This window comes from Abramis brama (genome assembly GCF_963993115.1).
Source record: "Abramis brama genome assembly, chromosome: 22".
In the NCBI taxonomy this organism is placed as follows: Eukaryota; Metazoa; Chordata; class Actinopteri; order Cypriniformes; family Leuciscidae; genus Abramis; species Abramis brama.
In genome coordinates this window covers 28044057-28068760 of record NC_139984.1, presented here as the reverse complement: position 1 = coordinate 28068760, position 24704 = coordinate 28044057, and the positions used below count along the sequence as shown (strand labels likewise).

The window sequence follows — 24704 nt, the reverse complement described above, 5'->3', positions numbered from 1 at the left end:
ATGTATTATTATTAGTAGTAGTATTAGTATGATTACGACAATGAGTAGGTCCTGACATGTGTTGTCTAACTCCAATAGAGTTAAGAATATCTTTAAATGCCAATCCCAATGCATCTTTTTTGTTATCTACATGTTTATTAAAATCACCAACAATTAGGATTTTATCTGCAGCCAGTACTAACTCTGATAGAAAGTCTGCAAATTCTTTGATAAAGTCTGTATGGTGCCCTGGTGGCCTGTATACAGTAGCCAGCACAAATTCAAACGTGATTTATCATTTACACTCGATGTTGTTACATTAAGCACCAACACTTCAAAATAATTATATTTGAAACTAGACTTCTTAGTAATTTTGAAAGTATTACTATAAATTACCTCCCTCTTTGCCTTTCAGATGAGGCTCATGTTTATAACAGTAATCTTGGGGGGTGGACTCATTTAAAGTAATGTAATTGTTTGGTTTTAGCCAGGTTTCTGTCAAACACAGCACATCTAGGTTATAGTCTGTAATCATATCATTAACAATAAGTGCTTTTGAAGTAAGGGATCGAATATTCAGCAATATTCGAATATTCAGCAAACTGAGCTTTATCATTTGCTCAATTGTATTATATCTGTGTTTTTTTTATTTGTTGAACATCAATAAAAATTTTACTCTTAGATGGGTTTGGGAGTTTTTTGTATTTCCTAATTCGGGGAACAGACACAGTCTCTATATGATGATTTCTAGGTGAAATAGTCTCTATGTGATGGGATTTATCTGATCTTGGTGACGTGAGACAGCTAGCAGACGGTCGGTTTAGCCAGTCTGTCTGCTTCCTGATTTAAGCCCCAGATTGTAATGTTTGAGCTCTAAGACTATGTGCCATATTACTAGAGAGAAGAGCAGCACCATCCCAGGAGGGATGAATATACCATCTCTTTTCAACAAGTCAGACTTGCCCCAAAAACTTTTCCAATTGTCTATGAACTCTATATTATTTTGCGGACACCATTTAGACAGCCAGCCTTTGAGTGATGACAATCTGCTAACTATCTCATCACTCCTGCGAACAGGAAGGGGGCCAGAGCAAATTACAGTACCTGACATCGTACTTGCGAGTTCACACACCTCTTTAACGTTAATTTTGGTGATCTCCGACTGGCGGAGTCGAACATCATTAGTGCCGACGTGAATAATAATTTTAGAAAATGTACGATTAGCATAAGCAGCACTTTTAAATTTGCATTGATGTCAGGTGCTCTGGCTCCAGGCAAACATGTGACTATGGTGGCTGGTGTCTCTATTTTCACGTTCCGTGAAAATTGTACACATCAAAGACAACATCTATTCGCTGGCTCTTCCCCCCTTCGTGCAGCTCTTTGTCCAGAGCTGAGACAGCCAACTGCGCAAAGGAATTGTCTTGGTCCTTCAGTTTCTGTAACAGGCTCATTCCATCAATGGCGGTTGTTGATGGCTCTGGGATTTCCTCAGCTGGGGACATGCTCTTCTCCAACTCTCTGGCCAAAGCTGCCTTCTTGGTCTTGCGTAGAGACCCATCCTTGTTAGCTAGGGCCCAAGGCAGAGGTCCCAGAGGATGAGCCAAGACGTCACTCATGTGTAGTTGTCGGCTCTGTGCCACCAAGATCATGTGACCAAAGAGGTTTCTTTCGGCCTACAATACTACCTGCTTGGCTTGCTCCTGGCTGTGTTGCTTCTTCTTGATCTCTGAGAATGTTTTTAATTTTTTTCTTGTTGTAGAAAAGTATCACTCTTGTTTCCAGATATTCTGTCTTGAAATTTTGGTAAACCTCTTCTCCAATCTTCTTGGCCTCAAGTAGTTAATTTGCCACATCAGGTGGGGCTACAGTTACAATTGACAGACTGACAAACTCTTCTTGTTTTGGACTGAACGGATTCTCCCAGCAATTTTCCAGGAGATCAAAGATGGACTGGACAATCTGCCTCATCTCTTCTGAACCTGGGCGGCTGTAGTTCTGGATGATTCAGCTGAGAATCACCCCAACCGACCATCTCTCTCAGCTTTCTTAGGTATGCGTTGCGGTACTCTGCTGTCAGGTAGTACTTCGGGAAGCCCTTTGTTCCTCCTGCTGTCTGTTTGTCCTTGTTGATGGTCTCCTCAATGGTCTGGTTGACTGCATCCACTGGAAGAAACAACTTAACGTAGCATCACAAAATATGCAAGTGTAGGTGAAGGCCTGTCGGTGTGCAAGTTTGTGCACAAAGCTGAAATATCACAATGGATCCAATGTCCGCGACTGTTTGCCGAATGACCGCGAGCTGTCCGTAGTTAATCTTTTAGATTGACATCGGAGCTGTTTATTTTGTGTTTAGAAAACGGCATAATATAATAGCAATGAAGGTTGTGACCAAGATAAACACCGATTTTGGAATAAAATGGGGTTTCTGGGCATACAGTGGGTATGGAAAGTATTCATACCCCCGGTGATCAAAAATGACTGTAAAAAAATAAATCTTTCATTCAAAAATTTTGATCTTTCATTCAAAAAATTGGCAAAAATCTAAAAAAACTTTCATTGAAGTAAAAGAATTCAAATTGGGGGGAAATCACATTATGAAATAAATGTTTTTCTCCAAAACACGTTGGCCACAATTATTCATACCCCTAGAATGTTTTATGAATAAAATATCTCTGAAGTATATTCCCATTAATATTTACCTTTTTTAGCACACCAGGGGGACTAGGAACTGAAATTGTCCAGCTATGACTTCTTGTTTCACAGGATTTTAAATATGAGGAAACACAAAGGCCAAATTCCCTTAATCATCTATCATAATGAGTAAAACCAAATAATATAGTTCTGATTTGCAGCAAAAGATTGTTGAGCGTCACAAAATAGAAAGTGGCTGTAAGAAAATAGCTAAATAATTGAAAATCCCCATTTTGACCATCAGGGCAATAATTAAGAAGTTATAATCAAGTAAAAATGTTACAAATCTGCCAGGAAGAGGACGTGTGTCTATATTATCTTAATGCACAGTGAGGAGGATGGTTTGAGTGGCCAAAGACTCTTCAAGGATCAAAGATGGAGAATTGCAGAGATTAGTTGAGTCTTGGGGTCAGAAAGAATCTGAAGAAAAAAAAAATCAACCCCTACATCCCCACATGTTGTTTGGAAGGGTTTCAAGAAAAATGCTCCTCGCTCATTTAAAAACAAACTCCAGCATATTCAGTGGTCAGACACGACTGGATCTTCAAACGGCACAGGGTTCTGTGGTCAGATGAAACTAAAAAAAGAGCTTTTTGGCAGCAAACACGCTAGATGGGTTTGGTGCACACAAGGATAAAAAGTACTCCATGTGTACAATTTACTGGATCTTTAATTTTGTGGGCATATTTTTCTGCTGGAGGTCCTGGACATCTTATTCAGATACATGGCATCGTGGATTCTATCAAATATCAACAGATAAAAAATCCAAACCTGACGCCTTCTGCTAGAAATCTTATAATGGGCCGTGGTTGGATCTTCCATCAGGACAACGATCCAAAACAAACATCAAAATCAACACAAAAATGTGTTTCGGAGCACAAAAAGCATCTGCCATGAGCGTCCCAGTTCCCTGACCTGATGAGTGGACTGAACTGAAGAGAAGAAGCACCAACATGGATCTGGGAATCTGAAGGATCTGGAGAGATTCTGTATGGAGGAATGATCGCTGATCTCTTGTCAGGTGTTCTCCAAACTCATCAGGCATTATAGGAGAAGACTCAGAGCTGTTATTTTGGCAAAAGGAGGTTGCAAAAAGGTATTTACTAAATAATTGTGGCCAACGTGTTTTGGAGAAAAACATTTATTTCATAATGTGATTTCCCCCCCAATTTGAATTATTTTACTTTAATGAAAGGTTAGAATTTTGCCAATTTTTTGAATGAAAGATCAATTTTTTGAATGAAAGATTTATTTTTTACAGCCATTTTTGATCATATTTACCGGGGGTATGAATACTTTCCGTACCCACTGTATGTGTTAATATATACCTGAAATTCAACGTTTCTTATTTTCTTGTGTTACAAAGCTGTTACCTAATACATTCCACATGAACCTGAAAACAAAATTGAAATATATTATACAAAAATTAAGAACAAATCGTATGTACATTTTATGACTTTCCAATGGTAGACAATAAAGTCGACAATACATGTGTTATTTTTCTTTTCTTTTATATTTTTTACAACTCAAAACAACAAAATATCAGTGTGAATTCAAAGATATCGACTTTATTATGCCTGTTAATATTTACAAATACTTTAGTTTGCTTGGTATTAATATTAGATCACTGTTATTGTGGTTTTGGACGTTTGTGTATTTTTCAAAAATAATTCTAATACATAAAAGTAGGAAAATTACCAGTTCTAAAAAAAAAGTATAAAAAGCTGGGACTGTGGAAAGGTTATCACATTAAAATGAACTTATATTAACCCCATAAACAATTTAGTACAGGTAAGGTTTTGCCCACCCAGATGGTACCAATATCTGGTCTGGCCCATGGACTATAGGGTGTCTGGACAACCACTGGACTACATAATGTACTCGTCACTGCCCTGAAGCGGGAAAATCAGACTTTTGAATCCCAACCACCTGTTGGGCTCATTGTGTTGTCTTGTTCTTCATCGAGCAGCAAGGATACGTGAGTACTGCGTTTAATTTAGCCTACCTCAGCTATCAAACTCAACCTACAACTTTAATTTTTAATGTGATTAATGTAGCCTAGCTTGCACTGTTTAGTTTTTCATTCGATTTTTCCGCTATTTAGTCTCATTCGTTTGCTCCTCTGTATCGTCCGGCTTTCGGCTACTGTCTGCCATACAGACCCGGTTTTGTTCATTAAATGTTCTGATCTACCTTTGCTTTTTATGTTTTATTTATTATACTTAAAATAAATTTTGTATATTAGTTTATTTCGGGGTTTTTTTCCACAAATGTATTAGCCTACTTTTGGAAGTGCAATTTGATGGAGTTTTAATAAAGTTGAATTAACGAAACCTTCTGTCATTTTTACTCTTCAAAGTGTACACTTGCAGGTGTTGATAGCCCCATTAAATAATAATATAGATAAACAATAAACGATAAAAAGTATATAATTATCTTACAAAATGCTAAATGGGGGGATATAGCAGCATATAAAAATATTGTCAGAACGTCGTCTCTCAGTTGCTGAATGTCGCGCAACAACGTTGCTACAGCCCTGTCGCGTCTTACAATTCTACGTTGTTACAATGTTGCAAGCACGTAGACAGCGACGTTGCCATAGCAGAAATGCAACGTGCCAGAGACGTTGCCACAACGTAAATGTGTTTGCTGGGTTCCCAGTGCGTAAAGCTGGGAATGTTTTTTCCACATAAAGCTGCCTATTTTTCATTGTTGCGCTTACGGTCAAATACACACGAAAACATTTTTTACAACGCCCGTCTTGCCGCGTATTCACATAAACACATCGGTAGTATCAAAGTAGTATTGTGACAACACGTAGGGTGCCACACATTTTTTTTAAATTGACTGAAAAAAGGTTGGGAATCACTGATCTAAAACTGATTCTGCAGAAGTTCTTTAAAAACAAAAACAAACAAAAAACTCGATTTCAGTCAAACCAGATTGGCAAAAAAATATATCGCAGGGTTCAATGTACTAAGAGAAAACTCAAGTACTTTTAATGAATGTTCTGAACCAACAATCAATTCTAAGATGATGTGAATGTGTGAATGATGTACATGCACTCTTAAAAATAAAGGTTCCAACAGTAGGTTTTTGCACAGATGCCATAGAAGAACCATGTTTGGTTCCCCAAAATACCTTTCTGTGATCAGTCAGTACTTACAAGAACCTTTTTCTCTTAGTGTGAAGAATGTTTTAGTAACCTAAAGAACCTTTTTCCATTATAAAGGAAAGGTTCCATTGATGTTAAAGGTTCTTCATGGAACCAATAAAAAAAACTATTTTTTTAAGAGTGTAAAGATTCATTGCACAGCTACTGCCAACATCATTACAATTGTTTAATATGCACAATTAAAATTAAAAAAATGAATTAAATGTTGCCACTTGGCAGGAAAATTCCTCTCTCTATCAAGCAGCAAAAGCCTTCAGTTTTGAGAAAATCATGTTTTAAATTCTATGTTCTTCCTTTTTGTGGTTGAAGTTTTCATTTCATTCAAGGTCATATAAAAATATAACTGGAAGTACGTAATGAATGAACCAATGACAAATGTTACATTTTCCTTTAAGTGTCGTCATTAAAGCAGAAATTATTATCATATTTTTACTGTATTTGTGCTTACATTACATAATTTCTTTCATGTTTTTGTCACTGCTTGATTGGTATAAATTAAATGAATAATGTACAGTAAAAGTACAGAATGAGCATAAAGCATGAGTCCAGTTTGTGAAGCATCTGCCCCTCACTCTTAAAAATAAAGGTCCTTTATTGGCATCTATAGTGACATGAAACCTTTCCATTACACAAAAGGTTCTTTATAGTGGAAACACTTTTTTTAGACTTTTAAAATGTTCTTAACACTGTGAAAAAATGGTCCAAGAACTGTTCACTGAATTACTATCATATTATGCACAGCAAATAATATGCAACAGGTTTCACATCCACACTCAGGTTCATTACCTCAAATTCTGTTTACTGAACATGTTGTTTCTTTTGTCCAGCAAAGAAATAATAGGAAAAATGTGTCTAAAATCTAAAATAAAGCATGCAGTCAGTGTCACGGGTTGGTTCTACAATGAGGCAAGTAGTGGATCTGTTAGCAGCAGTCTTACTTTCATCTAAATAAAAATAAAACAAAACAAAACACTCTGGCACAGAAGAACTATACAAAAGCAACACATACCAACCTTAACATTGAAGATGCATTGAATTTATTGAATGCCTATTATGCTTGCCGAATGTTAGCTTTTACACACTGTTGCTTAAACCCAGCCTTTTTAGTTTTTGTAAATGCTTAAATGCTTAAGGTTCCGTAATAACTTGCGAGCAATTCCAAGGAGGGTCTTATGTAAAGATTTAAGTCTATGAATAATGTGCTTTGTTTTACTTGGCAAGATAATACTTGAGAGTCGTCAGAAAACAAGCATTGAAGAAGATTGAAGAATCTGGCTGCAGATTGGATCAAATCATCATTATCGTTATGAAACATTAAACAAAACCTTGCTATTTTTTTGTGTAAAAGCATGTTTTGAGTTCATGCCAGCTTGAATACACAAAAGGAAAATTACATTTTCTTCTTTCACATGACAAAGATTAAATCAATGTGGTCTGTGGAAGGAAGCACAGCATCATCATTGACCTACATAAACAGGAAAAGGAAGATTTGAGATCATAAACTTTTTAAAAAATTGTATGCATTTACTTATTTGTTCATAACAAAACAATATTGCAGCCTATAACCTGTACATGATATCCCTGCAACTATAATCATCTTCATAAAAACAACATCTTTAACTTTTTAAATTAACATAATCATGACATAAATGCATGATTTGAAAAAAATTACCAAAAAGCAGCTGTCAAGCATTTTTATCAACTATTTACTGACATTATTCATGCAAATTCAATCCTGCTGTTGATTCAAAAGCAAGAGCTAGAACCATGCGGCCTTTGAATTATGCCATTTTACTTAACATGGAAATAAAGTGAATAATACGAACACCATTATAAACCAAGAGTTTCGAAATGCCCATTAACTGGCAACTACCCTAAAATGTGTTACCAAGACTATACACATACTGAGTATGATACACCAGAAGACCAGCTATGTCGCAAAGAGGAAGTAGTGAAAGTCAGATCCATTGCTATTCCAGTTTTTTCCACTCTTCTGTTTGTGTTTAGTTGCATTGGTAACCTGCTGGTTCTGGTCATCCATGGGGCAATGGGAGGAAGAGTACATGGGGGAATGTGAGGAAGAGTCCTTGGGGCAATGGGAGGAAGAGTACACGAGAGAATGGGAGAAAGAGTCCATGGGGGAATGTGAGGAAGAGTCCATGGGAAAATGTGAGGAAGAGTCCATGGGGAAATGGGAGGAAGAGTCCATGGGGGGGAATGTGAGGAAGAGTACACAGGGGAATGGGAGGAATAGTCCATGAGGGGAATGTGAGGAAGAGTCCATGGGGGAATGGAAGGAAGAGTACACGAGGGAATGGGAGAAAGAGTCCATGGGGAAATGGGAGGAAGATTACACAGGGGAATTGGAGGAATAGTCCATGAGGGGAATGGGAGGAAGAGTCCATGGGGCAATGGGAGGAAGAGTACACAAGGGAATGTGAGGAAGAGTCCATGGGGCAATGGGAGGAAGAGTACACAAGGGAATGGGAGAAAGCGTCCATGGGGGAATGACAGAAAGAGTCCATGAGGGAATGGAAGGAAGAGTACACAGGGGAAGGAATAGTCCATGAGGGAATGGAAGGAAGAGTACACAGGGGAAGGAATAGTCCATGAGGGGAATGGGAGGAAGAGTCCTTGGGGCAATGGGAGGAAGAGTCCATGGGGCATTGGGAGGAAGAGTACATGAGGGAATGGGAGAAAGATTCCATGGGGCAATGGGAGGAAGAGTACACAAGGGAATGGGAGAAAGAGTCCATGAGGGAATGGGAGGAAGAGTCCATGAGGGGAATAGGAGAAAGATTCCATGAGGGAATGGGAGGAAGAGTACACAAGGGAATGGGAGAAATCGTCCATGGGGGAATGGCAGAAAGAGTCCATGAGGGAATGGAAGGAAGAGTACACAGGGGAATGGGAGGAATAGTCCATGGGGCATTGGGAGGAAGAGTACACGAGGGAATGGGAGAAAGATTCCATGGGGCAATGGACGGAAGAGTACACGGGGGAATGGGAGGAAGAGTCCATGAGGGGAATAGGAGGAAGAGTCCTTGGGGCAATGGGAGGAAGTGTACACAAGGGAATGGGAGAAAGAGTCCATGGGGCAATGGGAGGAAGACCAACGTGGGACCAAGGTGGAGAAGAGGGCAGACTAGGGCGAAGCCAGTGGGAGTGAGGACAATGGTGGAAGTGTTTTAGTTGAATTAGGTGGAAATATTTTAGTGTACATCACTAAAACAGTAATTTACCTTTCACTCTTAGAAAACTGTTTCAGTGGAGTTCTATTGAAGTTAGACATTTTTTTTGCAAGTTCTGTCAGGTCCATTAAGTCAAGAACACAGACAATAAAAATAATTAAAGAATTTTTATTGAATAGATTGCAAACAAGTTGATGTTCCTGAATTGAAATTTGGCGGTATGGCTCTGTTCAGGGAGTCCTCTGACCTTTCATGAGCACCATGACATAGCAGAGAGTCAGAGGACAGCAGCAGCAGCAGCATTAGGGAACGCTCACACAGTTTAGGACTGTGAGAGCTAAAAAATATCCCCCCTGTGAACAGAGCAGGCAACATGACATAAAGCAAATGCCACGTTATGCATAAGGAGGAGCTGGGGAGGTGGCGGGCAGCAGAAGCGAGCAGCAAGCATGTATGAGCACACTGAATGTGCTTTAAATAGGGCGCCTTGTTTGAGCTTGGCCATTGAGCAGCGAGGGGAGTTAACCAGCTAATGCAGCTCAGCTGAAGCAGATTAGCTGAGGGGACAGTGTTGTTAGCAAACAGCATTAGCAGCGTCTTGACTACCTGGCCTGCCAGAACTGACGCTCAATTTATGCAAAAAAGGTCCTACACTCTTAGAAGAAAAGGTTCTATATAGAACCTTAAAGGGTTCTGTCAGACGCTTCATATAGAACCATTTAGTGGTTCCCATCATGGGATCATTTTATGGAAATAGTTTTAATTACTTAATTAATATAGTTTTTTATCATTATAATTATTATTATTATTCATTTAATTTTAATTAAATTTTCTGAATTAACCAGCTTGTGCATTATACCATTAAACATGAAAGTATTATGCAATAATTTAAGACATTTGTCCTTATATATAACCTTTTTGGCATAAAATAAAAATATATATAGAATCACAATGACCCTAGTGCACATAAGCATAAATATCTTAAACAATCTCATAATATTTTAAAGTTTGTTTATGAGCTGTGCAATAAATAAAACTTATTCAAAACATAAAATAAATTAAAACAAATGAATGAATTCAAACTACAGTCATAAAATTATTCCATGATGGGAACTCCTAAAAGGTTTTATATATGAAGCACCTGACAGAAGCCTGCTTTTCTTCTGAGTGTATTATATTTGTTGCATGCCTGTAATTACAAATGGGTTTAAGTGGAACAGTTACTTCATTTGTAAAGATCTCAAAGCCACTTCAGCGTCCTCTTTGCATGTGAGATGAAAGGACTGAGGTTTGAGGGAGGATACATGTCAAATACCCATCATACAAACATCACTCACAATCATACTGCTCTTTTAACACATTGATAATATTCAATGTTCTGTCAGGACCACTACCGTCAAATATGATTGACAATTAGCATACAGTTTGGATTGGCGGAATGGTTCCGTTCTGGGCGAGAACTCCCTGCGCATCCATGCAGCCTAGCATGGATAAGAGCAGGGAGAGCAGCAATAATCCCCCTTGGGGTAAACAGAACAGAACCAACATGAAAATTTGCAAATATATTTAATTCAAGATTAAAATACAACATTATTCGATAATTATTCTGCTTCAAGGGGAATCAGAATGTCAAATCCTGACTGGGCGAGAGGAGGAGCTGGGGATGGAGGAGGGTAATTTGCTCCTGAGAAACGCGATAGCTGCTGATAATACTGAAGGAGCTTATATATGTACACGGTGATAGGTGTCGTATTCCGATAGGTAGATGTGGATCAGCTGAGGGTCAGCTGATGCGAGCTTGACTAACGTGACCTGCCAGAACTAACGCTATGCTTGATTTTAAACTTAGTTATTCTAGCTAGTTGATCGAAGTGATCCAAGTCTGTTCTGATCACAATTGTGCTGTTCAAGGAAAATATCATCAATAATTTAGGCAAGTTGTGTACTGTTTTAGCAAAGTTCTACATGTCACGTAGCAGGCAGATAAAAATTGGAAGAGTTGGATCTTGTTGCAGCGTTAATACTTTAATTATATTAAGGACTAAATATATTTATATATTTTCAAATATAGTATTCAAATATAGAGAAAGAATGATTTTTTTAAAGGTGCTCTAAGCGATGTTGGGTGAAGTCACTTCTTGTTGACGTCATAGACTGTAAAAAAATAGGTTGACGTTCAAAGTATTGTCAAACAAAACGGAGGCTAGCTCGACCCTCCCTCCTCCTCATCCTGTCCCCTCCCCCTCCCTTTTGTGCTTCCTGAAAGTCATGAACTATTTAGAGAAACCAAACTGGATTTACCCGCCTGTCCAGTGAAAACAGAGCCACCTGAATTTCGGATTGGAAGCCCTTCTGCCGGCGGAGTTCTCGCCACCTTTTGCTTTTCCGATATAAATTCGGGACTTTGCGCATTCCCTCTCCTTTTCCCTCTTCTTTGTTATTTGTCCATCGGAACGTCATCTCTTTGGTCGTGTGTCGGCCATATCAAAATTCTCAAGAATATATATTTTTAATGTTCGTCGTTGTTGTCTAGACTCTAGGACATCTCTTCTCTAGCTAACTTCCCTCTTCATTCTTCTCTCTCCTACACTCCACACACACACCCCTTTCATGTGCATGTGCACTAACTCCCAAACCCCCACCCCCAAATCATTCTTGTTGGTTATTGGCTGGAACACTGTTTGTTATGTTTCGTGGTCCAGGCTGGGCCAGTTTGTTTTTGTTGCCATTTGTGGAGCCTGCGCTGTCTACAGAGATCGCGTGTCTTTACAGTGTGTTCAGGGGACAAGCAGATAGCGGATAGTGAGGAGATGTTTGCTGTATGTGACAAAAAATGTTTTGGCCTAAAAAACGCATGACATCGCTTAGAGCACCTTTAATGTTTCAGTTGGTTCTCCACAGAAAACATCTACAAATAGTAAAGAACTGAAACTGGACAAATCTGATCTCTAACTGAAGTTTGTGATGTTGCAGACCAACATGACTGATGAGGAAACACTGAATCCGGTCTACAATGAAAACTCTGACAACTATGACTCAGAATACAACGAGTTGTTGTGTCGCAAAGATGAAGTGGTGAAAGTTGGATCCATTCTCAGTCCGCTCTTTTTCTCATTAGTGGTTGTGTTAAAGCTGCCGTCGGCAACATTTTTTTGATCATATTCAGTGAAATCGACACTATAATCAGACAGAACAACATAAATAAGGTGGTTTTAGAAAAAAACCCGAGCTTCTAACTCCACCTGGAGCGTGTTATTTGTTTTGCAAAAATCCACTGCTCCCGGATCATCGGGTCCAATCAGCGCAGGGGGGTGTGAGATCTGACTGTCAATCACAGGTCGTGCACACGCCACAGATCCCCCCCTCCCTTGCGCATGTTACAATAGAGAGCCTAAGTCCCTCCCCTTCCGGTCGACCACCATGGGACCTTATTTCGGAAAAATATTGTATGGTAGTCAATGGCGAGAGACAACAAATATTTTGATCTCGTTTGAATTGTGCCCTGATTTACACATATGATGTTTGTCAATTTAAAATATACATTTTAAAGTCAAGTAAGTCGCAGCTTGATGTAAAACTGCTGAGGTATAAGACTGTGAAAATACGTAATTACAAAGACTACAAACCCAGAAGGGGCACATGGGACGTCATACCTTTTCTCTCAATGAATGAAGCTAACTTTACTGAAGCTAACGTCTGTCATTTTTTCTATAGTCTTACATTATAATCGTAACGTAACGCCGTCATGCCTGAGTGTTTTGAGCCAGAATACACACATACGAGCAACGGATCTTGTGACGTACATAGTGCGAGACGAGAGATGTAGTTCATTGAGCGATTTTCACATAAAACTAAACGTTACTCTTCTGTTTTATGACAAACTGCGATTTTCTTGACTTTCATAATTATCTTTTAAATTGACAAACATCATATGTGTAGTTCAGGGCACAGTTCAGACGGAATAAAAAGATAAGTTGTCTCTCGCCATTGACTTCCATACATATTTTTTTCGAAATAAGGTCCCATGAGCCGGAAGCGGAGGGGCGGGACTTAGGCTCTCTATATCACATGCACACGACACGCCTGAAGTTCGCCTGAAGATTGTACGAAGCGTGATGGCGGAGAGAAAATCTACTAACAAGCTTCCAATTCCTCGGTTATTGCTATCTATGGGTAGATTAGCCAGGGCAGCCTACCTCCGAGTCCATGGTGTTGATCGATGCTGAAGAGACGGACGCGTTCACAGAAAATCTGGTGCACACGCACTGACGAGCACGACCTCGATGGGAGGGTGCTCGCTGTTAGTGGGGGAGGGGCATGGGAGTTGTAAACATTAAAAATTTTGGCTAAGTCGACCCAATCTGCCAGACTTGCCGACTTTTAGAAAACGTTGACTTAGCCTGAAAATTTGAACAAGCACAGCTTACAGGTCACTCCCCCTTGCTCTCTGCTGCACTACAGCCCTCCCTCCACAGCTCCTCCCCCACCACAACAGAGCCTGCCGTGAACGCGCAGGCTAGTAAACATGCAGGGTCACTGATGACGGCGGATAAACAGTTATCGCACATTCACTGGTAGGGAGGAAACATCAACAATATGCTTTACATTGACTATGGCCTGCCCATACTTTGACTACAAACTTGGTCCTCAAATCATTACGTATTTTGCAATACATGTAATGTAACTTCATAACGTTGCACTCTTTCTCTGATTGGTTGTTTCTGACCGGGAGCGGTGTATTTCTGCAAATGGCAATAGGACCACTGGGAGGAGCCAGAGGAGCTTGATTTTTTCACAGATTATCTGTCTCATATTCTACTGTGAGGACATAATGACAGTTTTAACAAATATATAAAAAATACATTTTCAAGTTACCTACTGCAGCTTTAAGATGCATCCGTAACGGCCTTGTTGTTTTTAACACTCATGACCATTCAGCGTTACATGGCAGTGGTTCATCCTCTGTCTAACTGGGAGAAATGCTGAGGCTTTTCAGTCGCTCCCTTTATCGTTTGGATCCTGAGCGGAACGGTTTCACTGCTCGTTTCACTTCATAGCAAAAAATGAAATATTCCACATTGACATCATCTGTTGTATGTTATTTGATAGCCACTGAAAATTTGGGGGCATGTTTACATGTTTATCTAAACCTCAGAGATCATCAGCTTCACACTAGCACCATATTAAACACTGGTGGATCTAAACATCACATTGTTCCACATGCAAAAGTTTAATCTAGGCCAGCAAAATGTCAGAATCATACAACCACAGCCCTAATTTACTGTGACAACTTAATTTGTAACACTAGGAACACAAAGCAGTCTTAAGTCATTTCCAGATAAAAAGTTTTATTGATTTTCATAATTTGTACATGCATATAGATCGACTTGGTAGGGAGAAAACGCTTCAGTTCTTTAAAGTGGTACTCAGTGCTGTTGATTAGGTCTAGGGCACATGGGTGCTTTATGAGAAGTGCTCTATAAATAATAAGTCTTCACTGAGAAACAAGTTGTGCTTGTTTTAAACCTTCACCCACCATTCTGCTAACAGATTTTGTGCAACATTCATGTATACTTTTTTAGTGTTTGCATATCAAGATTTACAGTTTCTTCATTTCAAGATATTTAATTGATCCCTGCTGCTTCTTTTTTTTTTTTTTGCATGGTGTCCACTGACCATCCACTGATACTGATCACAACAAAAACAGAGATAGTCTTTTGTTGTTTACAAGAGAAATCGCTTCATAATATGTCCTACATAGGATACTTAGTTTTCCATGAGCCCTATGACATATTGATTATTTGCATCTCATAGGGCTGGGATGGAAACAGCTACATGATGCAGCAGCACTTACAGGGCTGTACCGACAGCATGTGTTACGAGCCTATTGATGAACAGAGGATTTTTCAAAATAAAACTAAAACAAATCAGCCCTTTAACAACAGCTCTACAAACAAATCCTCAAAACTTCACTTCATCTGATAAGGCAGAGGAAAGACATAGGTAGCAGCATTTCAGATTTATTTATTACGTTATGATTACATTCGAAAGATCTCTTGATTTTAAAGATTAGCTTGTATGGGTTCTACCGATTAAATAGACGTAACCTCTCATATACGCGTAAGTCTCTATATTACAAGTTGCTTTCGGGTGTCTGTGATTAATGCTAAACAAAACAACATGGCGAGCAAACCATCAGCTGGGTGAATCTCACAAAAACACACCCAGGTCACATTTCAACCTAAAATCTAATGGGGAGGGAAAGTAATACAATTTGTTTTATTTAAATCAGTATTGATTAAAGGCAGTAAAACAGTTGCAATGGTATATAAATACTTAACAATTTACAAATGTTTTGCATTATTACTATAATGAGAAATTGTGAGGATGTGCTTAATTTTAACGAAATGTGAAAAAAAAAGACTTTTTTTTCCATTTAATTTTAAGTTAAATATATCATGGATATGTTCCTGATAAGTTGCATGAGATTCAAAATCACCCAACCACATTAGGAAGAAAATAAAGATCAAGTATGAAAGCTCTGCTTCGCTCGGACTGCGCAGAGGGCCGTACGTTGGAGTGGAATGAGACGTAATTCAAGAGGCAAAAATCTGTTCAAGCTTTACAAAGAGGGCAGAAAATAAGTTCTCTTCATTTGAACATTAATTATAAAACTAAGCGGAGAGTTCAGCCACTCAATTGCTGGCATAACGAGAGCAAAACTACGAGGTTTCGCCATAAATCTACCCAAACACAACAAACATCATTCTCTCGTCACACATTCCTTATGCTTAGCACTTCACAGGAGCTTCCACGACAGCGACGACACTTTTCTTCAAGTACTAAATGTGCCTTCACAGTCACCACGACTCCCCAAATGACGGAAGATGTGGTTCCTGGAGCGTACCACTTCAGTTTGGGGAGACAGGAGCTGATTACAGGAAGGAGAAGCCAAGAGATCGGTCTCAGCTGCGAGGACACGTTTCGTTTTTGCCATTTTAGGTGTCTAAGTGTCAGATGAAGGGAAGTACAGTGAGGGGTCTCCCTCGGACTCTATTTCCTGTGTTGCAGGTTGCACTTCCACAATTATAAATGTTCATATATCTATAATGGGGGGGAAAAATCAAAATAAGGTAAAGGGGACATGGTATGTCGCCCAAAAAAATAAAAAATAAAATCAGTGTTGTGTCCAGACTGACTGACCTGAGAGAAGCGTTTACTGTGCCGGGTCCTCCTCCAGTCCACTCACGTTATGCGTGCTGCCATTCTCTCTGAAAGCCAAAATGGGAACCTTCCTCTTCTCCTCCTCTTCCTCATTTTCCACTTCCTCTCCATCTCCATCTTGACGGGATAGTTTGTTCACCATAGGAAGCTCTATGACCTCCTCGAAGGCTTCTGTGACACCACCGTTTTCTCTGAGTTGGGCAGTCACGCTTGCAGTGAAGAAAAAGTCACAGATTACAAACTGTTTTTTGTTTTTTTTTATAGATCAAGTTCAAGTTTCTCTGATTAAGCATATTGTTGAATTAACTGCTTCTGCTTGTATTCTCATTTGTAAGTAGCTTTGGATAAAAGTGTTTACTTAATCAATAAATGCAAACCGTTTTCATACTGTCTGTTAATGAATTATCAAAAGCTTATAAAAAATAAAGTTGTACTTCCTCCTGTCACCAGTAGAGGACAGGAGAGTTGCAGATCAAAATTAGTGTCAGGCCATTTTCTACATTAAACATTCATTTAGAAGAAAATTTTCCAAAGTGACTTTGAAATGAGGACAATTCAAAGCAATTTCAATAGTAAACTAGAATAGCACATACCTAATGTACAGTAAGCATCGCAATGTGGGATTTTTCTATTGCTTTCTTAATATAAAGACAAATGAAGGTGTTTATTTAAGATAGATAGATAGATAGATAGATAGATAGATAGATATTATTTTAATAAACTATTGTATTAATAATTAATAAAAAAAAAAAAATATTCATTATTATTATTATTGTTATTAATTAACTAACTATCTATTATTATTATTATTATTATTAAAGCTGCAGTCGGCAAGTCTGGCAGATTGGGTCGACTTAGCCAAAAATTTTAATGTTTACAACTCTCATGCCCCTCCCCCACTACCAGCGAGCACCCTCCCATCGAGGTCGTGCTCGTCAGTGCGTGTGCACCAGATTTTCTGTGAACGCGTCCGTCTCTTCAGCATCGATCAATGGACTCGGAGGGAGGCTGCCCTGGCTAATCTACCCATAGATAGCAATAACCGAGGAATTGGAAGCTTGTTAGTAGATTTTCTCTCCGCCATCACGCTTCATGCAATCTTCAGGCGAACTTAAGGCATATGATATTGTAACGTGCGCGAGGGAGGTGGGATCTGTGGCGTGTGCACGACCTGTGATTGACAGTCAGATCTCACACCCCCCCTGCGCTGATTGGACCCGATGATCCGGGAGCAGTGGATTTTTGCAAAACAAATAACACGCTCCAGGTGGAGTTAGAAGCTCGGGTTTTTTTCTAAAACCACCTTATTTATGTTGTTCTGTCGGATTATAGTGTTAATTTCACTGAATATGATCAAAAAAATGTTGCCGACGGCAGCTTTAATAAAGACATATAATTTATTTTTTAAATTATGTTTTGTTTATTAAATTTTTGGACAGAATGGGAAATTATGCAAGTTGGAATCAAACTGAATGTGTGTTTCAAATCACGTTAACTACCAGGCCTCGGCTTTTCACATTTGTTATTATGAATAATTGTGAAAGAAATCTCACCTGTGACCTGATGTGGGCAGTATGGGTGTGATGAAGCTGGGGTCCGAGTGTCCGTTACTGTCACTGCGTCCGGTCTCCGAGGTCTCTGGAGCCTGAGGGGTCGACACACTCACTGAGGGACTGCTGGATATTGAAATCACTAACAGACAAGAGAGAGGGACATTAATGATGTTAGATTAAGAGGAAAAGGTATTAAGGTCAGGGAGGAAACACTATGGTGCACATGTACATGTAAAAATCACAGCTCACCTGAATCCTGTCCGCTCTGCTGGCTGACATCGCCATTTCTCTGTGGGGTGGCTTTCTTCAAAACACAAGATGTGTAAAACAGAAAGTGTGTTAGAGAAAAAGCCAGCACTTCGAATGAAAGACAACAATGCCGAAAAAGCAGCAGCAATTGCTTTACATCTTTACCTGATCAGATCGGCGTGTGCGTTTCATAATTTCCTCAAGGCGCTGTGACAGACAAGAACACAATCAGGTAACTGTAAAATCCTGTAATTACCTTTAAAATCACTCAATAAAACGAACTTGTTTACCTTCTTCCTCTCCATTCTCTCAGCCTCCTCTTTCTGGAAGTGTTTCTCTCTCTCCAGGCGCAAACGCTCTGCCTCTTCTCTCTGGCGAGCCTCTTCTTCTTCTTTCTGAACATACAGAGCCACACAAAACACACTGGCATTTGAAACTGTACGTACAGTATATGCATTATTCAGCATGCATTAACTTTAGGGCTGTCAAACTTAACATGTTTTTGAGATTAATTAAGTGAAAAATGTTGGTTAGTTCACATATTACAAAAAAGTGGCTTTAGAAAGTGCCAATATATTGTTTGTACAAATTTAATTTGACTATATTCATATTCATATGCATTCAAATAATACATATTATGCATTATATATTTATTTTATTTTATATAAAAAAATATTAGAGGCAAATTATATACATATATACACTACTTTTCAAATGTTTGTGGTCGGTAAGTTCCACAATCAAAAACAACAGTAATATTATGAAATATTATTACAAATTAAAATAACTCTTTTCTATGTGAATATATTGTAAAATGTAATTTAATCCTGTGATGATTCAGGATCATTACTCCAGTCTTCAGTGTCACACAATCCTTCAGAAATCATTATATGATGATGATTTGACGCTCAAGAAATATTTCTGGCCATTTTTTTGTTGTACATTTTTATTTTAAGATTCTTTGATTAACAGAAAGTTCAAAAGAAAATTGAGAATTAATGTGTTTTTTATATTTAAAGCAAAAAAAAAAAAAAAAAACATTAATTTGAAACAAATGCATTCACTGTTACTTCTGGTCAATTTAATGCATTTAAAAAAAAGAAAGAAATCTTATTGGCCAGCAACTTTTGAACAGTAGTGTACATAAATAAATAAATTCCACCAAAATCAATCAATGTTGAATTATCTATTTACAGCCCTAATGTTGATACGTTATCTAAATAAAGCACATATTGAGTGTTGTGCATTTATTTATCGGTTTGGTGTGATTAATGAATGAGATTGTTGTGTGTATATGTTTGTGTACCTGTCTCTGCAGGCGTTCAGCTTCCTCTCTCTCCCTCTGAGCCTTCTCCTCCTCTAATCGCTTCTCCTCCTCCTCCTCTCGTCTCTTCTTCTCTTCTGCCTGCCGCTGCGCCTCCTCCTCTCTCTTGGCTCGCTCCTCTGCCTTCCTCCGGGCCATCTCCTCCCTGCTGCGCCTGTTAATTTAAAAGATTCTTTCAAAGTAAACGAATGTATAGTGCTTTGGTAACGTTCAGTGTACATTTAGACAACACTGTAGATTTCACAACCCTGCAACATATTTGCTGAACGAATTATTACTAAAGTTTTGCTGTAGCACATCACAGTTTCCCCCAAAATATGATGCATTTCATAGCATTTTTGATTTCAACATCCATTTGTAAGGTGAAGAAGAAAAACTGCCACAGATACATGATTCTTCTCTTCCTCTGAGCCAGGTTACAACTATCTGATTTTCTCATGTATGACATTATTTTATGCCTAATCCTGATTTCCTGACCCAGATGTTTCCTGCTATATCTGTGGGTGAATTAAAACTGATACATATGTATCATATCATATTGTGTGTGTGTGTGTGTGTGTGTGTTTGTGATGGTAAGTTTTTATTGATGTTTTTTTATTTTTGAACTCAGCATCATAAAATTAGGTAATACGATCAGGCTTTTTTGTTGGTGCAAATCAGCAGAAATATTTGTCAAAATGCAGGGCTGTTATTGCAACTAGTTTTAGAGTAGCTTCCCCAACAGTGGATATAATAACAGTGCTCATGAAAATCTGTCACACGCACCTTTCAGCCTCTTCCTGCTGTCTCTTCTCCTCCTCTTCTCTTTCTCTCTGTTCTCTGGCCTGCCGTCGTTTCTCAGCCAGCAGACGAGATGCCTCCTCGGGATCTGTTGTGCCTGCAGAGGGCCGTGCTGTTGGAGAACCTCCAGAACCTTCTACAAAGAGAAAGAGCCACAGGAATATAATATATAATGCTAGTTCAATCAAACTTGATGGTTCATGTATGGTTGCGCAGTATTACAGACCAGCAGAAGGCTCTGGTTTAGTTGCAGGAGCCTCTGGTTCAATTTTAGGAGGTTCAACGTCCTCTTTTTTGCCCCCCTCTCGTTCTGGGGTAACTCTCGGGCTCTCTGATGTCACTCTGTTGGGCCTGAGATTGCCTGGCAGTAAGGAGGGGTTACTAGGAGACAGTGGAATTGATGCTGGGGGAGGAGGAGACCTGGACTTTTTGGGGTTAAACGTCTTCTGAGAGGGTTTAGGAGTGGAGCCCCTGAGGAACAGACAAAAAAATAATAATAATAATTAATCAGTGAAGGAAAAGTTTTAGTCCTTTTCATTCTGTCCAGCAAAACTCACAGCAAAGTTGACGTCACAAATGTATATTTATACTACTATATATATATATATATATATATATATATATATATATATATATATATATATATATACATACATACATATATATATACAGTGAGGAAAATAAGTATTTGAACACCCTGCTATTTTGCAAGTTCTCCCACTTGGAAATCATGGAGGGGTCTGAATTGTCATCGTAGCTGCATGTCCACTGTGAGAGACATAATCTAAAAAAAAAAATCCAGAATCACAATGTATGATTTTTTAACTATTTATTTGTATGATACAGCTGCAAATAAGTATTTGAACACCTGTCTATCAGCTAGAATTCTGACCCTCAAAGACCTGTTAGTCTGCCTTTAAAATGTCCACCTCCACTCCATGTATTATCCTAAATTAGATGCACCTGTTTGAGGTCGTTATCTGCATAAAGACACCTGTCCACCCCATACAATCAGTAAGAATCCAACTACTAACATGGCCAAGACCAAAGAGCTGTCCAAAGACACTAGAGACAAAATTGTACACCTCCACAAGGCTGGAAAGGGCTACGGGGAAATTGCCAAGCAGCTTGGTGAAAAAAGGTCCACTGTTGGAGCAATCATTAGAAAATGGAAGAAGCTAAACATGACTGTCAATCTCCCTCGGACTGGGGCTCCATGCAAGATCTCACCTCGTGGGGTCTCAATGATCCTAAGAAAGGTGAGAAATCAGTGCAGAACTACACGGGAGGAGCTGGTCAATGACCTGAAAAGAGCTGGGACCACCGTTTCCAAGGTTACTGTTGGTAATACACTAAGACGTCATGGTTTGAAATCATGCATGGCACGGAAGGTTCCCCTGCTTAAACCAGCACATGTCAAGGCCCGTCTTAAGTTTGCCAATGACCATTTGGATGATCCAGAGGAGTCATGGGAGAAAGTCATGTGGTCAGATGAGACCAAAATAGAACTTTTTGGTCATAATTCCACTAAACGTGTTTGGAGGAAGAAGAATGATGAGTACCATCCCAAGAACACCATCCCTACTGTGAAGCATGGGGGTGGTAGCATCATGCTTTGGGGGTGTTTTTCTGCACATGGGACAGGGCAACTGCACTGTATTAAGGAGAGGATGACCGGGGCCATGTATTGCGAGATTTTGGGGAACAACCTCCTTCCCTCAGTTAGAGCATTGAAGATGGGTCGAGGCTGGGTCTTCCAACATGACAATGACCCGAAGCACACAGCCAGGATAACCAAGGAGTGGCTCTGTAAGAAGCATATCAAGGTTCTGGCGTGGCCTAGCCAGTCTCCAGACCTAAACCCAATAGAGAATCTTTGGAGGGAGCTCAAACTCCGTGTTTCTCAGCGACAGCCCAGAAACCTGACTGATCTAGAGAAGATCTGTGTGGAGGAGTGGGCCAAAATCCCTCCTGCAGTGTGTGCAAACCTGGTGAAAAACTACAGGAAACGTTTGACCTCTGTAATTGCAAACAAAGGCTACTGTACCAAATATTAACATTGATTTTCTCAGGTGTTCAAATACTTATTTGCAGCTGTATCATATAAATAAATAGTTAAAAAATCATACATTGTGATTTCTGGATTTTTTTTTTTGATTATGTCTCTCACAGTGGACATGCACCTACGATGACAATTTCAGACCCCTCCATGATTTCTAAGTGGGAGAACTTGCAAAATAGCAGGGTGTTCAAATACTTATTTTCCTCACTGTGTGTGTGTGAATATAAATATATATAAATATATATAAATAAATATAATAATATATATATATATATATATATATATATATATATATATATATTTTTTTTTTTTTTTATATTTTATTGATATATATTTGAAGAATATTATAGCATAAGCTTTAGTAATTATACTTTAAATGAGTTGAGAAATTTCCAGAATTATTTACTTGCTTATAAATAAAATAAGCATGATCTCTGAGCCAGCAAGAGGATCTCTAACATCAAGATTGCTAAATACTGAATTGGTAAATGAAAAGTGTTTTATCCATTTTTTCAATTTTATCCAATAAAACTTTGTATATACAACTGATATATATGTTTGTAATGATAGCAATCAGAGATTGGTTCTAACATAGGATGATTATGAAGTTTTGTAATTATTTTTGTTTTTAATTTACTAACCCTGGTTAACCGTTTACCCAACAAAACAAAAAAATAAAGACAAATTGTGCAAATATTTCCACGAATTATCAGTATAAAACCCCCTCTTGGTTGTGAAAATTAGATACACCTTCAGACAGAATGACATACTGAATATACTCTTATTCCTCATCTTATAAAAGGTGCTTATACCTGTTGGGGGATGGATTGGTCACCCTGCTGCGATCACTGACAGGAGAGGGAGATCTCTTGGGTGTGAACAGGCTCAGACTGGGAGTGGGATATGACAGGTTACTCCATGACTTCCTCACATAGTCCTTATCCTTCCTGTCAATCTATACACAGAGGGACAAATCTATACACAGTACTTCCATACTACATTATACAAAGATCAACACGTTGCAATTGCCCTACACAGACTCTTAAGTACATATTTACACCAATACCATACCAAGATATTCTGGGTGGTCTTTCTGCGAGAGCTGCCGTCCGAAGGGATGAGCCCTGCTCTGATTGGTCTCTCAAAATGAAGGCCTGCTTTGATTGGTCGCTCGGCGCTGCGTGACTGGATGGACTTGAAGGACATGGTGCTCATTGGGTGACAGGAGGCTGAGCGAGGACAAACGGGGGTCACTGTACCACGATCAAGTTTAACCAACCAGGGTATATTATGAAAAAATTAAATTGATCCATTATGGACAAGAGGAGTGACAGCAAGTAGGGTGTGCAAAAGAAAAAGGTTAAAAAAGGGATGAATGAGTGGTGGAAAAGTGGAAAGGGAAGAAGAAGAAAGTGTGTATTAGTATCTACAAAGCTCTAGAGTCTAGACAGAAATTAGGCAATGCTGATCATCACTGATGGAGGACAATCTGAGAGCATGTTCGTAATGGCATACTACCATACAGTTTTTGCAGTATGTATTATGTATACTGTTTAATTTGTACATTTACTGTATGCAAAGCATTGCATTTGTCTAAATGTGAACTTAAATTGGAATAAAACTGCAAAATAACATTTTTAATTCCTAAACAAAAACTGGACGTCTCACAAATTATTAGGTTGACAACAACGTAGCATACTTTTTCTTTTTGCACTGTGTGAAGTGTTTCACACACTATTATAAAAACAGCAGGCAGTGAAAAGTATGGCACAGCATGCAGTAGGGTAGTATTTCATTCTGAATGCAGACAATTCAATTCCTCATAGTCAAATAATGATGCATTTGCCCATTTTAGAAGCCTTTAATTTAATCAGTTGATAACAGAATCCCCAAACAGAAGAAAAAAAACCGCAAACAATTAGCAAGAAAAAGACAGAACATATAAATACACACAAGAGATTAGCATCAGCTCTATTTGTGCACGCACACACACACACATCCGTTTTAGATGCAGAGGGCAGTAAATGGGCAAAGCTGTCTGTCTAAAAGAGGTGTTTTGTTTTAAGACAGGGGCCTTGCCAGAAACTTGCTTACAGTTCTCCAATACTCTTTCTCTGCTCTCTTTCTTTGTAAAAGTGTTTTCACACTGAACATCTTGAAGTTCAGCTATTGTACAAGTAAAAGCTACTTTGAAAATGCATCTTGTCAAGCTATGAGCTTCTCATACTTTCTAGCTATTCTACAAGTTACTATCAAAAAGTTTAGTTAATACGACTGAAGTACGTAGTTATATACGTTTTTTTTAGAAGCATAACAGTAACTCAGATGTTTAAAAAAAAAAATAGTATAGCTTTTATATGACAAAAAAACAATGTATTTTATAATATTTTTTTCTCTCTTCTAGTCACACCTCATTGAAACTTCTCAGAAGATGGCTTGAAAAGCTATAGTATTTTTAAAACATCTGAGTTAC

At 38.7% G+C, this 24704-nt stretch overlaps 1 protein-coding gene across 18 annotated transcripts in view; it reads right to left on the bottom strand.

Annotated features, from left to right (window-relative positions):
• Positions 1-24704, bottom strand: part of map7b (microtubule-associated protein 7b) — a 137412-nt gene that overhangs the window by 10095 nt on the left and 102613 nt on the right. For 9 of the 18 annotated variants that reach the window (XM_084098214.1, XM_084098205.1, XM_084098210.1 and 6 more), the window contains 11 exons: positions 23303-23484; positions 23044-23186; positions 20396-20640; positions 20155-20305; positions 19372-19543; positions 18356-18460; positions 18231-18272; positions 18066-18120; positions 17817-17955; positions 16243-16472; positions 14371-16143 (listed from right to left, as the gene is read on the bottom strand). In XM_084098214.1, coding sequence (XP_083954340.1) covers positions 16256-16472; positions 17817-17955; positions 18066-18120; positions 18231-18272; positions 18356-18460; positions 19372-19543; positions 20155-20305; positions 20396-20640; positions 23044-23186; positions 23303-23484 — 1451 coding nt within the window. In that variant the 3' untranslated portion in view covers positions 14371-16143; positions 16243-16255. Of the gene's footprint in view, positions 1-14370; positions 16144-16242; positions 16473-17816; positions 17956-18065; positions 18121-18230; positions 18273-18355; positions 18461-19371; positions 19544-20154; positions 20306-20395; positions 20641-23043; positions 23187-23302; positions 23485-24704 lie in introns of those variants that run through there. The other 9 variants (XM_084098207.1, XM_084098206.1, XM_084098211.1 and 6 more) reach the window with 2 other exon arrangements.